Consider the following 16,175-nt stretch of genomic DNA (forward strand, 5'->3'; position numbering starts at 1 on the left):
CAGTAGTTTAGTACACTCCCCTTTCCAGAGGAAATTCAAAGTGATAATGGGACACACTTCACAGCTACTGTAGTACAAGACTGAGCCAAAGAAGAGGGAATTTGCTGGGTATTTCACATCCCCTATTACCCTCCAAGCCAATGGTATTATTGAACATACTAATAGGTTGTTTAAGCAATTTGCTAAAACTCATGAATCTGAGCGTCACCTGTGATTGCCATATGCCTATCTGTCAACTGTCTATCAACTAAACAACAGATGGAGGAGATAGTTGACCAAAAACTAAAGCCTGTTCTGTATTCACTATCACAATTGCTCCAAAAGTCTCCACTAAATCTAGGGAATACCCTACTGGGTTTTATGCTGGACAATCTGTATCAGTGCAGATGCCTCAAACTGGGACAGTGCCCATGGTACTCATCACTCCCAAGAACCTCTATGACTGGGAAGCTAGGAATTACTCAGGAAATGTACATGGGATCAGTACCCGATGGATTTTACCCTCCTCTTAACTAACACCCGCCGGTTGTATTTTCAACCGAGCACATGGCATCTCTTTTTTCTTGCAGGAACCCTGAATGAACTGCCTATGGATGGAAGGATTAGCCTATACCAACCGTGAATGCATACACACAAATATGTCATCTATTTTAGCTGTGGTGCTATTTCTACAGTGCATGGTCAGCTGGAAACCCAAATTTTAAGATGGCAAAGAGCAATGCTGCACCCATGCTAATATTCCAGGTGCTGGCAATGATGGCTCTTGTAACCTGTGGCCTGAAAACTCTAGAGTGGCCATGTTCCCAAGCCTACCTTTAGTACACTTGAAGCTACATTCCAGTAAAACACACTTAAACTTAGCCACTGTAGTTGTGCATGGAACTGAAGTATATGCATAGCATGAGTAGAAGTGGGAGAAACTATACATAAAAAAGATTGACATAACTCGCTAAGTACCACTTCTGAAGCATTAGCACTCCAAGCAATGCCAGAGGAAGAAATACAAATAAGGGTGCTGGGCAATCAAGGGATCAATCCATGAAAAAGCCATTGAAATATATCATACTAATCTTTCTAAACCAGGTAACAACAAGAAGTCTTGCTATGAAATACCAGAATCAGATTGCTGGTGCTATTTTGCTTTTACACATACTTGCATTTTGTTCCTGGGGAACATGTAATGTAGAACTATTGTTTGATTTTGTGATTGTCAAATGCAAATTGTGACATTTTTGTGGCCATGGATAGAGATGTACATACTTCCAGACGTGCCTAAGCCTGGTCTAAATTTGTCTGCAGTAGTTCTACACCATAACATCACCTCTTACAGGCAAGAGTGGACTATGCAAGTGAAAATAAAAAAAAAAAAAAAATTAAAAAAAATCAACAAATACCATCTTTAAGGGTAATTAAAGGAGACATCATTTTGATAGGATGCTGAATTGAAAAGCACACTAAATGCATGACAGTCTTCCACATTATTGTAAACTATGCTGAAGGAGAAGACAGTGTACATATCTATCCTTTTAGACATGAATCATAGAATGGTTAGGGTTGGAAAGGACCTTAAGATCATCTAGTTCCAAGAATGCTGGTATACTTCAAAACTACCCCTTTCAGCACTCACAATGTGTCACTAGACAGACTCAACTCTCATTTGAGCTTGGGTATTCAATTCAAGATTCATATTGAACAAGCATATTCACTAACTCAGCCCCCTACCAAACTGTCTCTCACATTTATAACACTGGTAAAAGATATGAGATGGTGAAGAAGGTACCCTACCCACTGAAATTCGGGAAGTAATTTGGGATAATGCAATTGACTTTTTGAAAAAGTTCCAGTCCTGGTGGTATTTAGTAAATTTTACTTACGATCCCATCAACAGCATGGCCACAGCTTTTGTGTTAACTATACACAATGCTTCAGTTTATACTATATACCCAATCATTGTTAGTACTGAATCACAATGGAGCTATATTCTATCCCCTAGAGCATGGGCCCCAAAGGATGGAAATAAATGGCAATATCCATTCAAGCATTGCGTGCAAACAGCAAGGATTTATTTGAGAGTAATACCTTCAAAGCTCAAGACATTTGTCTTGACTCTGAACAGAATGTTTGCCATTTTGAAATACATCCTAATGAAAACTTTGAAACTGTAATTGTATGTATTGGCAAAGGATGCACAAGCATGGAAACTCTGTGATTTTATACACAAAGATAATATTACCTGGAATACAAACAATCACTCAACTATTTGTGTTTGTAATTTTGTTGAGATTATAGGATGTGATTTCACTTACTCAGCTCCTGTCACATCTTACTGACTGATGAGATGCTAATTCAAGACCTACTGCCTACCCCTATTGGGATGAATCTCAATTTAATAAGAAAATTGCTACAATATGAAGACCTGAAATGGTTGCTGAAGCAAGATCAGGACAATTGGCAAAAGATTAATTGCTGTCTATCATGACGCAGAAGAAATACATCATGTGCTGGAATGAGCAAAGAAAGATGCAGAACACCAGTGGGGAACTCTTCTTGGATGGTCACCAACTGCTACAGGAATTCTCAACAACATGCTTCACCTTGTTGCTATTCTAACTGATATTAACTATTTTGCTCTTCATCACTGTATTGTAGATTAGAATCTGGATTATTGTAAAGTGAGTCATTTATCACTTTCCCCCGGAGAATGTGTACATGCATGACAATCCACATACTATATATGCGGAAGACATCCCTAATCAGACTAAATATTATGAAGCTTGAGTGACTATAGTCACCGTGTGGATTATGTGGGAAAATGGGGGAAATTAGAGACCAATCCTCCAAACCCCCAAAGTTATAATATAACATTAAGGAAATTTTAGGGTAAAATGCAGCTGCTACTTCCAGCATGGAATGCGGTTGGCATGCACAGAGTCTCCCAGAAGATAGTTCCCCAGGCAACCCTGCAATCTTGGCATATGCTGAGAAACTGAACGGAGGGTGGAGCGGAGTGAAGGCCCCGCAGCCAGGCTCTGTTGTACTCCCTGCAGGAGTGGGAACTTGAAAGCACCATGCATTGATAAACCGCACACAGCTGCCAAACAAGCAAACTACACTTGCATTATGAAAAGCAAAGCAAGGGAATTTTACACCCATCAGTAACAAAGAGTGTGACTGAGTCACTCAAGCTCCATAGGCATAGAGGTAAAATAATTTTAACTTGTGTTAAGTAACCTGTGAAAATGCCTGAACAGATAACACGCTTCCTATAAGGTTAGGAGACCTGAGAACAATACTGACTTATGAGACTTGATAGCGGGAAAGGAAGCTCTAGCCTTGTGTAGGTGGATTAAGGAAAACAGGACTGATGAACCTCTAATAAGGAATGACTGCCCTTGAAGTCAAGTACTTCCGGACACATGGACATCACAACTAGGTTGGGAAACACCTTTAAGATCATCAAGACCAACCATTACCCCGGGACTGCTATGTCTACCACTAAACCATGTCAACTAAGGGTCTCATCTACATGGCTACTGAACACTTCCAGGGACACTGATTCTACCACTTCTGTGCGCAACCTGTTCCAATACCTGATCGCCCTTTTGGTGAAGAATTTTTTCCTAATATCCAGTCTAAACCTTCCCTGGTGCAGCTTGAGGCCATTACTTCCTGTCCTGTTACTTGGGGAAAGAGACCATCTGCCTCTTCTCTCTGCCTTCCCTTTCAGGTAGTTGTAAACAGCAATAACGTCCCGTCCCCATCCCCCCAACTCTTCTCTTCTCCAGACTAAACAATCCCAATTCCCTCAACCATTCCTCATAAGACTTGTGCTCCAGGCTCCTCACCACTTTGCTGCCCTTCTCTGGACCTGCTCTGGCACCTCATTCTCTCTTGTAGTGAGGGACCAAAAACTGAACAGATTATTTGAGGTGTGGCCTCAGTAGCATCAGTTTTAGCAGGATTATTACTTCCCTAGTCCTGCTCACCACACTATTTCTGACACAGGCTGGGATGTTGTTGGCCTTCTTGGCTGCCTGTGACTTCATGTGTAGAAAAAAATGATTAGGGTGTCCTTTAGATGAACTATCCTCATTATACTCTCATTATAATACTAAAAATCATACCCCAGGTCAAAGACCCTTCTCTGAGGGTATAGGGATGCTTAGTGGCTAAGAGCTATACTCTAATGTGCTTAATGACTAACTTTAGCTGGCTTTTGTGAAGTTATTTCACACTTGTTCTTGCAGTTAGTATACTGTCAACTGCAATATTTGAACCTCAGTCAGTTAGAAATTTCTATAATAAAAATTCTCCTCCAAGATCTATATTGTGTGAGTTTCTGGGAACCTGAGTAATTAACTTGATGAGTGAGTCCATTATCGCGAATCCTCAAGCAGGACAGTCAAATCAAACTCCAGTACAGCATGCTGTCCAGGGGACCACCTGCAGAGGGCTCCGACAGGCTAATCAGGCTCAAGGGTCTCAGCTTTCCTGGGACCTTGACAGACCCACTGAACATAAATGTTTGGGGTAAAACCCTCCTTCAATGTGACATACAGTGACCAGCATAACCATTAGTATATAAATGTTAAAAATTATCCTTAAGAAAATAAACCAGTTATTTCTTTGACCTCTCATTTTAAGTTCACCTTTTACAAAATTTGAAAGAATAACACTTAAACAATGCTTTTTCAAGACGCATTTTTCTCACAACCTCATGTTACGGCTAATATACAGCAGGATTGTAAAGCAATGTTACCAGGACTACTATAAATACCTCTGAAAAAAAAAAAAGGGGGGGGGGGGCAAAATTGCAACATTACCCTCCACATGCCAAAAAGGCTGTAAACTGAAAGGAACTGGATAATTGTATATAACACATATACGATGAGCTTCCCCCTGCCCACCAAATCTGAACAGCACTACTTCAGCAGAGAAATTGTATTAAAGGGAGTTGAAAGAAGAGCTGGTAAGGTCAAGTAAGTACCATCCACTTTAACAGTTATCTTTCCAGCAGTATTAATCCAGTCTGTTCATTACTAAGCACTGACTGTGATCCTGGAAGCAGAGACTTTCTTACTACAACCAGGGAATCAGTTGCCATGGACTTTGCATTCTCCCAAGATTACAAAAAGGGATTTGTTAACATACACATTGTTACATTCTTAATTTTTCTTACCTGCAATGATTTGTTTGAGGTAAACATGTTGTCCAGTGGGAACACGGAGATGTGTGCTCTCAGGCAACAGTAAGCAGAAGAGCTTGGTGTCATGGGTAACTTCCGTCTTAGAAACCAGCTTACATTTTCTGTAGAACAGTCCTAAAAAACATGGTTTCACTTGTTACTTAAGTCTCAATCCGTCTTTCTATACTTATGCATCTTTTAGTAAGAGATGGAGAAAGGTGTGTATTTCACTACAGACAATTATAAAAAGACTACAAACTGTAGTATACCTTGTATACTTAAAATTATTTTTCTAATTTTGGACTAAGGACTCACTTATAACCTTAGACTAGGTTTACAACAAACTGAATATGTGAGTTATCAGCATTGACTGGGAAGGAGCAGAAAACCACCAAACACTAGCAGAAAACAGAACCCCTTTTGCTACACTTCATCTGCACTAAATTCACCATATAACTGCAGCAAGCATGCATAGATGCAGACTAAAACCAGCCTGGGTAATGCAAATGAAATGTAAGCTAGGCACAGCACCACAGTTCCTCAGCAACAGACTACCTAAACCCAGCATCTCGGAAATTCATTGACTTGACGACCCCACACTGTTGTACTTTCACTGCTGTTAGCACGAGAACTTCCGATACAGCTTTGCAAGTTCAGGTACACAATACCAATACTTACACACAAAATGTGTAAGTATTAAATGCTTACACACAAAATGTGTAAGTATTAAATGCTTACACACAATATAAAATGAGACTAACATCTGTGCCTACATAGGCAACAGAGCATTATCAGTCTTTTAGACAAGAATTGGTGCCTTTTGGCTAGCTAGAAATTATCAACTCCAGTTATATGTTCACATGCTTACTTAAATCAACTACAAGGTCATATGCACAGCACAGATTTTTGTTGACACAGCTGTTCTGGGGTTGAGGATGCGGGTCTCAAACACAGTGACTTTCAACCTGTGCATCAATTAAATGCCAGGCAAAAGGTAACTGAAAAAAAGAAAGCAAGAATAACAATGAAATAATCACTATGAAAGGTCTGCATTTCCACGAAAAGTTTAAGAAAATGAGAAAGAAATTAGGCAAAGAACATAGCTAATTAGAATAATTATAAAAACCCCAAACAAACAAACCCTTATATATACCTGTTAGTGATGGAGAAAAAAAAAATACTATCAGGAAAAGGGAAGGAATATTTAGCTTTGTTCAAGGACAAAGGGGGAAAGCTGTAACAGTTTCACCAAAACCTGATGGAAGCTTAATTTGTTTTCTCTATACCTGCAGCAAGCTCAGAGCAAGATAAGCCATTTATTCTGTTTCTGCTACTACAGGAGCAATAACCCATCACTTACCCTGAAAATGATCTCTGTGGCAAAGCACTCATTGTAAGGCTGGCCAGACCTACACCTGTTTTAACTAAGCAGCCATCCTGAGCTATGTAATCTACATCATTAAATCACTTCACAATCTAAGAGAGGATTTGAAAACACATCAAAATAGAGGGCTATGCCCTGCTGATTAGAGCCAGAGACTGCAGAACATAAGTAGGCATAAAGCAGCCAGGAATAAGTACTTGAAAGAGCAAAGGGCACAGATGCAACAACAACCACTTGGTAGCTTTTGTTCTGGAAAGAAACATGCTTACAAATGTTAATTTAACAAATGCCAAATATAGGAAGGCATTCCTCAACTCTCAAGTATCATACTCTATTAACTGACACTGGCCTTTTACCATTAGCACAATAGGTTAGTATTTGACCACTTGGAAATAAATAGCAGAGTTTTTTGTCGCAGTCTTCACAGGCAACCAGCCACACTGCCCAAGCTGCAGAAGGCAAATGCATGGACTGGTTGCATGGAGAACCACCTGCTGTAGGAGAAGATCAGGTTTGAGACCATCTAAGCAACCTGATGGTGCACAAGTCCATGGAACCTGCTGAGATGTATCCATGGTTCTGAGGGAACTTGCAGATGAAGTTGCTAAACCATTAACCATCATATTTGATGAGCTGTCGCAGTCCACTGTCACATGGACTGAAAAAGAGGAAACAACTCCCATTTTTGAAAAGTGAAAGAAAGGAAGTGCCGGGGAACTACAGGCCAGTCATTCCCATCTCTGTGACTGGCAAGATCATGCATCATATCCCACGAAAAACTACGCTAAGACACATGGACAACAACGAGGTGATCTGTGACAGCAAATATGGCTTCACTAATGGCAGATCGTGCCTGACAAATTTGGTAGGTGGCCTTCTACAATGGGGTTACAGTATTGGTGGATAAGAGATGAGCAAGTGACATCTACCTGAACTTGTGCAATGCATTGGACACTGTCCTGCATGACATCCTTTTTTCTAAACTGGAGAGACTTGAATTTTATTTTTGATGGGGCTTTGAGCAACCTGGTCTAGTGGAAGGTATCCCTGACCAGGGCAGGGGTGCTGGAACTAGATGAGCTTTAAGGTCCCATCCAACCCTAACCATTATATGATTCTGTAAGTACCCCAACTTTCCTGAAATAACAATTGCCATATAAGGCAAGTGACAGCATACTGCAGAAAACCAGATACAAAACTGGAAGTGTAAACTGAAGATGACCAGAAGTGATTCTTCCTGTTCTACCTTTAGAAGAGCATTTTTCATCTAAGTCTTTGTATAATAATAAGCCCTAGAATTTTAGTTCTAACCTGAAATATCAGTATGAGGACGGTATCACCCTGCCTAAACAGGTCAGGAAGTGTAACAGGCTGTACAATAGTGGAAGCAGCACTATCTAAACTTTATGATTCCAAACCAAGTATCCTGTTCCCTACAATAATCTTACCATGCTGTGAGAGACTGATTCGAAATCAGATTTCACTGTCTATTGTCTCAAAGATTGGTCTGAGAAGCTGAGATGGAAATCCACCTATCGTTTGTCTCAGAGATGGGAGGGAGGAGTTGAGATAAGACTCTTCCATCCATTGCTTGGGAGAAGGGCGTGAGGACCTGAACTGGGACTTCACCATCCATCGCCTGAGGGATGAGTGGGAAAGAGCTAAGATTCTTCTGTCCATTACTTTGAGGATTGGTGTGAGCTATTACCCCAAGAGCTGCTGCAGACACATGTGTGTCAAAGAGCTGGCTGCAGGACCAGGGAAATTGGTCCACCAGGAACATGTAATATGTGACATGAAGAGCAGAGGGACTCAACCCTCAACTCTTTACAAAAGGAGAAAGAAAGGTAATCCCCAAGAGATACAGCACCAAGAGGGACATCACCAAGGAGCCATGGCCATGAGGATTACTCCAGAAGGACACTTCTGTGAGGACACTCGCCACCGATGACTGCTACAGACCTTGAGGGACACCTTCCATGAGACATCACCATAAGGGCAACTCAATGAGACACACTCCATGGGGTACCTTCAAGGGGACTCCAGAGGGATGCCTCCATGACGATACTCACCAACAACTCTTGGGGGACACTCTGCTCTGATACTGACTACAAACCCTGAAGAACTCCCACCACCACCACCAACCGATCCCTGAACACCACTGGATTCATGGTGGTGACTCTCTCTCTCTCTCTGCACCCCAAATTCTTACTTCATTCTCTGCCTTTTTTTCAATCTGTCCTATTGCTAACCCTTTATTACAATAATTTCTCTTTTTTATAATAACTCTTTTTGTAAAATAAATTGTTCGATTACGGTACTTGACCTCATTTGTATCTTAATTTCACTCTTGGGATCATGAGCTGAAACAAGGTCCAGCACTGGGGTTTTCCTCCAATCGGACCCCGACACATGTCATTTGCCATTTTCAATGTAAAATTTATAACCATTTCTAGTAAATATTTTCACATAAAGCCTTTCAAAATTTGACAGGCTCAAATATGAGAATACTTGAGCATGACACCCTTTTAACCACACTTTCTGCACTGAAGTAATTTCACTGAAGTAACATTTCTTCTCCCCTCTTTTTCTCATGTTACTGAAAAACACTCAAGTCACTAGCATCAATAGCTGAGCTACTCATGAAACAGGATGAGATGCAAAGGATACAAGCTGCAACTCAGGAAATTCCAACTAGGCATCAGCATGAGGGTGGTGTTGCCAAACACTGGGGCAAACACAGGCTGCCCAGAGCCTCTGTTCTTGGAGATACTCAGACTTTGACTGGACAGCTTCAAGCAGGAGGCTAGACCACATGACTTCCAAAGGTAACTTTCAACTATGTTTGAGTCCACTATTTCCACTAGTCTCTGATTCCACTATATCTTTACATCTTAATAGTTACAAGAAGTACCTTATCCTTTCGTATTTTTGCCACTGCAATAGCAGATGCTTCTTTACTTTCTGATTTAAGTCACATGCCAATGCTCTTTTGAATAGGAATGGAATTTATTACTGTAATGAGTGTACATCACTTGTAGACGGCCGAAATCCTGAAGTCAGCCAAAATTCTTCCTCAACAACAACTCTTAACCGAGTCCTGTCTGACAGAGGACTTCTGCAAGTCTAGAGTGAAATCTTCCTTAAATGCAAGACAAAATGTTAACAAAACTCTAGGCATTGCTGCAGCTCAAGTGACTGCTGCCATTGCTTCCCTGCTCTCTTAGCTCCAACAGCACCACTAAAGGGAACCCTAACTCAGTAAAGCTGGCTGAACTTCATTTTTGACTAGGACTACAGTTCAAGAACAGACACCAATTGCTGGACGTTAAAAAAAAACAAAACAAGAGCAGCTTGAGAGGGTCTCAGAAAGCTAGCCCACCCACTCTTCTTCCCCAGGGCAGAAAGGGTTGCTTTGAGTATTTCAGTGGCTTCATCTAATGAATTGCCATTTTCCAAGCAACTTATCTGTACTGCAGTTCCTTAATGCAGCATTATTACCATTTTGCTGCTCCCAGATATTCTGGATTAAACAGCCAAAGAGTTGAAGGCACCTGGGGATTAGTTAGAGGGTTCCATGATGGTGCAGTCAACTGCTACCTGAAGGAATGGCCATTGCTGTTAAATTGTGTTCTTCAATAAGCATAGGATCACAGCCTTCCAATTCAACCACAACAGAAACAAAATAATTTTAAATAGAGGAAAGCTTTCAAACAAATAGTATTTATTCACAAAATGCTTAAAGGTTAAGAGTTTAAACAAACTGTTCCAGGTCAGCCATGCTTCTAACTGGCTTTATTTCCAAGGGTATAAATAAACTCTGCTAGAAGGTCAACTGTCTAAATACATATGCGTGGAAATATACATGCAGGTTACTAGATCTTAGCTGCATATGCAATTTGTGCATGGGCTAAATTAGTATCAAATTCATTATGCACCACTATTGCCACAGCAGGTAGCCATGGCATTTTTCTGCATACACGTACTTTCTTAAGTTATTCAAATACCTACTAGAGAGTTATCTACTAGAAATGTGTACAGAGACATGATGCGAAGCCTCTGACATGGAGATCTTTACTGTTTTCTCACATCTTTTAACTAACATCCTACAAACTGCTTATTTTGAATGAGCCACATTTCAGATACATCAAAAGAATGCCTACAGCGCTGAAAAGTATAAGGCAACAGTCCATTTCATACTAATCTTCACCTTGAACTAAAGCAAAACAGCAGTTCTCCAGATATATATATATGTATAAAAATGCTAGAATTGCTGTTAATTCTGCAAACTTAAGACTTACTTGAAAGAATTTGTGAGGTTGGTAATATAGGTCACAATACTGAACAGCTAATACTTTTCCAGATATTTGTGAGTAGAGAGAGAAGTTAAACTGATTTATCATCTGATTCACCATTTCCCAACAATTTTCTGACCTTTCCAACCTGACAAATTCCCACATGTAACAGATTAACCTTTACCTCCCCCTTTTTCTTTTTAATTTGCCATATAGAACTTTAATGCCAATTCAATCCATTTGATTTCTGAGAACAGACGCCTTTCCAGGTCTAAGCAAACCCCTAGTTTAAGTTATCCTCTTCGCTACATTAACTAAAATTAGTTCATTATCAGTGGTTCCAATAAAATCTGGAGCTACAAGAACAACTGGCAATGCAGAAAAGCCTTTCAGCAAGAGAACAACAGCCTCTGGGAGCAAGATGAAGGAGAATAGTTGCTGTCAGGAACCCATAAAGCCAAGTTAATTGTCAGATACTAAAGACATACAAATATACAAAATACAAAGCAAAAGACACTGCTCTGCAATTCTGGAGAATGATGCAAGCGCCCAGCAATAAATCCTGATTCTCAAAGTATAGAAAGCAATGAGCGAGGAAGTTAGGTTTGACCAAACTTTCTGCAGACATCACAGCTCCTGATCAATTCTCAGAGCAATCACTGCTACCAAAACCCTGCTATGTAAACCCAATGCAACCACAGGCTAATCACCCTCTAAACTGAATTTCCTCCTCTGCTAGAATCAAGAAATACATCACCTTGATACACAGAATCACAGAATAGTTTGGGTTGGAAGGGACCTTCAAAGGTCATCTAGTTCAACCCCCCTGCAATGAGATACTTTCTGGAGAATATCATTCTTTTGCCTACTGGGTTCTTCATGTACATGCAATGTTTTTTATTCAGAGCAACAAGTCTTTTGAAGGGGCATCAGGAGCAGATTTGTACTCAGCAATGAAGTTTTATTTTAAATGGTCAGTGGTGAAAGTCTTGATGATAATTTGGCAGAATTCAGTTTTTTCCACAAAACCTACTAGCACATTGATACACACATGCACACAAAGTTAAAAGATCTGTTTTACCAACCAAAGGTGAACAACGCTGAAATTCAAGTTTGGGTGGGTTTTGGTGGTTGGTTTGTTTTTCTTTTTCTTTCCCAGTTGCTGTCTTTTGAAAAGATCTTTGATAAAATGCAGATCTATGTAACAGTATTACAGTGCTTGCCTGTAACCTCCAAGACTTCACTGCAATTCCACCTCGACACAGAACCATGATATGCAGTGCTGATCACAACCTATCCCCTCATGAGTGAGCTTCCATACCTTATTTCCCAGAAAAGGCACCTACAAGAAAATCATGCCTTAATACCTAGGTGAAAAACTGTACTATATCATTGCACTGTGGGTTTTGTTTGTTTGGTGTTTGTTTAAACAAGAAAGTTCTACCTTCCTTTTTTAATACTGCATTTAAATGTCACAGGATGCTGGCACTAAGACCATTAGCTTTTGTTTATGCTTCCTAATGAACAGTTTCATAATAGCTAGCTAAGAGTAATGTCACCAACTTCCCTACACTAACAATCTAATTATACTGAATTGTGCTTTCAATTAAATACTGTTGGTATAAATAATTACTAAGCACTTAATCTAACTAAGCACTTAATCCTTCATAAGGAGCAGAAACAGTATTAATATTCCTCTGAATCTACTGAGACATCCTAAGACACAGTGTAGTTCCTGAAACTACATCAATATTTGTTTTAAAATTCCCCTCAACTTTGAAGAAATTCCACAATTCTGTTCCTTCCTCTCAGTTAGCTAACAGATACACTGGCCAAAACGTTAGTCTAAACTCAGCAGGAATTTGAGAGTCCATAGGCAATTTAAGCTGGGAAAGTGATACTCCCAGATGAGGGGGAGAAAGGGGTTATGCTAATTGATTCTTCATAGCAAGTAGTTATCACAGGCTTCCAGTATCATCTCTGCATTGCACCACTGCCTCTGAAGAACAGCTTCACCTCTTTTTCTGTAGAATTTAGAACTGGCCACTGGCAAAATAAAAGTACAGGCACTTAGGAGGGTTGTGGTGGTCACCCCCTCACATCACAAATCACAAATTCATTCATGAATGCTGTCATGTGAACAAGTAATAACATAAAATCAAGTAAAGTATTCAAGTGTCAGTCTTGCCTGATTTTCAGCCCTTCTGCCTGTGATTTAAATAAAATGTAAATGTGTGAAATTATCAAAAAAGAAATTATAGAAAAACAAGATAAGAAAACCCCAAGGAATTAAACATCAGTGCTCCCATAAGCACTTACTACTATTCATAGCCTTAGAATAATCCTGCCACAAAACTGGAAGTGTGGAAATATTCTGAATAAAATTATTACTTCTATTAGAAAGTATCAAAGTATCAGTAACTTTCCAAAAGAACTAAGCTCTTTCCAAAAGAACTACAAATACACAAAACTTGAACAAAATAAATAAAATCAGACATAAGATAACACTACTGCTGAATCTGTTCCCAGATTTTCAGAACTGGAAATCATCAGTTACAGTGTCTTAAGACTCTCACATTCATCAGAAAGAAAAGGCAATGCTGAGATTAAGCAGTGGAAGATACATAAATCCAAGTGAAAAAAAAGAACAGAATATTTAACACAAGGCATCTGTGCTACCCTATATGTAGTGCTGCATAGAAATACTAGATATTAAGCTATTTTATAGCTTTAACTAGCCAGTTTACATCTTGGAAGCAAAGCAGCTCTCACAAGGAACTACTTCAACACTGGTACTGCTTCTGCTGCTCACACTCAAATCCCAATATATCTTATGCCAGCTGTTCCACCTGCTCTTTCCAGCCATGATAAAATTACTTACCAGGCTGGAAGTCTTGATTATATCATTTCCAGCATAAAGTAATTTTGCTTCAGAAAAAGCAGTTTTGCATACAAAAATAAACGCACACCCAATAAAGATAGGGATATTATCTGGAGTTGTTAATTGTTATTTCTGTACTCACACTGTGCAAGGCGCGAGTTTCTTCACCTGTAACATTATTTTGCACCCACAGAAGTGGAAGCAAAATTAAAAATGGAGTAAAAGGCAGTGCAATTCTAAGCAGAAACAGAAAGTGGCTACTTTAGACTAAACTGAGTGAAAAAAAGCTTCCAACATGTAGATTCTATGGCCGAGTTGAAAGCACAGCAATGGAATAAAGGACAGATATCTAGGCCTGAACACTCTTGCTCTATAAACCTCCTGGCATGTTCCATTTTAAAATTGAAGTTCCAAAATTAAATAACCTGCAGAATAAAAGTTTCTGGAGTATGGATTAAAAAGCCATAGACACCAATATATTTGCTAGATTCGTTACCTTTGTAATCAGGAAACTGAAGAAACCTAGGCTCAGCAAGTCCTTTAACTTCAGTTGTCTGGAGGTTCAATTTAAACTCATCTGAACTCATCAGTGATACATAATAAAGTTATCCAAAACCTGTAATACTTCTCTGAATAACAGAACAAATGCTATTTTGGAGACTGACTTCTTAGGAAAAAAAAAGGCAGAACAATCATCTAGGATGCATTGGTTATTAATGCTCAGTTTGTATTTCTGATAACTGTATCAAATCATCCTTGCCTTATTAATATCCAAAGGATCCATAAAGCCACTATATTGTACAGCTCTTGTTCTTTCTTATTTTCTCATTTTGTTTTTCTTAATCATAAAAAATGGCAAGGAGGGAGAAAATGAGCAATGGACAGTGGACAACATATTATTCCAGGTTGTATCCCCTTAAATACAGAGGATTATATTGAAAAATCTGATTTTAAAGTGCATGACTCAATAGTTGCTAAAACTGTCATGAGGAAAATTACATTCTACATAAGCTAAAGGGAGTGAAAGAGAGATGCTTTTATGCAGCTGGTCTTCCTTTTTGTAACACAGTAACGTCTCAACTTTAAAGGCTTAAGTAGCACAAATGAGAGCCAGTAAGAGGTGTACAACATGGTGAACATTTAATTAGCTCTTACAAGTGTACAGCCTTGCTTTCACACATGATAAGGCAGACTAACATCAGTCAATTTTTGAGCATTGTCAGGCAAAAGGTCAAGGAGGCTCCTAAGAAACTGGACAGCTGCAGTAGTACAAGCATGCTCCTGATGTTACATAATGTGATTGTGCAGAAATTTCAAATATAGGTATAAAAAAAAAGCAGTACATTGATCAGGGTAATACGTTTTGGTGCTGCATCAAGTTCACACTATTCTGGTACCACAACTGAACTCATACAACAACTACTGCTTCTTGCAGACACATCAGCTTATTCAAGGCTGGCTTTGATACCTACACATGGCTTGAAGTCCTTAAATAATCACATCTCAAGTTACAAAGATGTAGTCTGCTAGAACAACATTACTATAGATGCAGTAAAGCTGGAAGTGGAGTTTTTTTTTATTCCTTCACTACAGTTACTCCTACAGTGCATGGACTTGTGTCAGTCATTATCTCCTCAGGGTCTACTGAAGTTTTCATATGGACAGAAAGGGTATTGAGCACACAGGTAGCCACAAGACAGAACAATGCTCAAGCAGTCTTTACCTTCCTCTATTAGGTTCTTCCAGTCTTTCTGCAAGCCTGGAAAACCTCCAATTCCACTGTGGGACAAAACAAGCCAGCAAAGCAAAGACAAACACCTCTAAGCTGAACCCTTTCAGAGAGAATTCCTGACCAGCTTCCAATGAGACCAGATAACAATGCTGAAAGAAATGAAGGTATGACTACAGAAAAAGAAAATCCTGGGAGAGACCAAACATGACTAACAAGCTCAAAAAAGGGTTACAACAGCTGGTAACATGGGCATGAAACTGCTTACCTCTGTCCGTACGTTTCATAAACGTATTATGATTCTCCAAGGGCTGTCCCAGAATTTTCCAATGAACGTTATCCTTTTTCTTTAAGATAATCTCTACTTTCCCAACTTTTTCAGCAATATTTACTAAAAATTAAAAGGTTTCATATCGTTACTTTTAATTACACTCTGTACAAAAAAAAATTTTACTCCTCCATTATAATTACATTTTAGAAGAATTAGTCATTTCTCAAGACACATGGAATTAACCTGTTACATTAAGATAGCTGGAAGTATATTTAATTTGATATCTCTATAATGCTTTACAGTGCATTTAAAACAACAAGCACTTATGCATAATTAATGTATCTTATTTAAAACAAACACATTGTGAAAAGCTTCGCAGCCCTTGAGTTCAAAAAGAAGGCTCATGAATTCAGAGTCCTCCTTTACTTAA

The 16,175-nt window shown here is 39.3% G+C and overlaps 1 protein-coding gene across 1 annotated transcript in view; it reads right to left on the reverse strand.

Annotated features, from left to right (window-relative positions):
• The window catches only part of LOC130600818 (cytochrome b5 reductase 4), a 48,088-nt gene that overhangs the window by 14,983 nt on the left and 16,930 nt on the right, over nucleotides 1-16,175 (reverse strand). Inside the window, exons 10-11 of the mRNA XM_057412441.1 lie at nucleotides 15,743-15,865; nucleotides 5,180-5,320 (exon numbers count right to left, since the gene is read on the reverse strand). Of these exons, the coding sequence (XP_057268424.1) occupies nucleotides 5,180-5,320; nucleotides 15,743-15,865 (264 nt within the window). The remainder of the gene's footprint in view (nucleotides 1-5,179; nucleotides 5,321-15,742; nucleotides 15,866-16,175) is intronic.

The sequence above is a fragment of the Pezoporus wallicus genome, unplaced genomic scaffold (assembly GCF_028554395.1).
Source record: "Pezoporus wallicus isolate ANWC-B61680 ecotype Strahan unplaced genomic scaffold, APGP_CSIRO_Pwel_v1 contig_4788, whole genome shotgun sequence".
Taxonomy (NCBI): Eukaryota; Metazoa; Chordata; class Aves; order Psittaciformes; family Psittacidae; genus Pezoporus; species Pezoporus wallicus.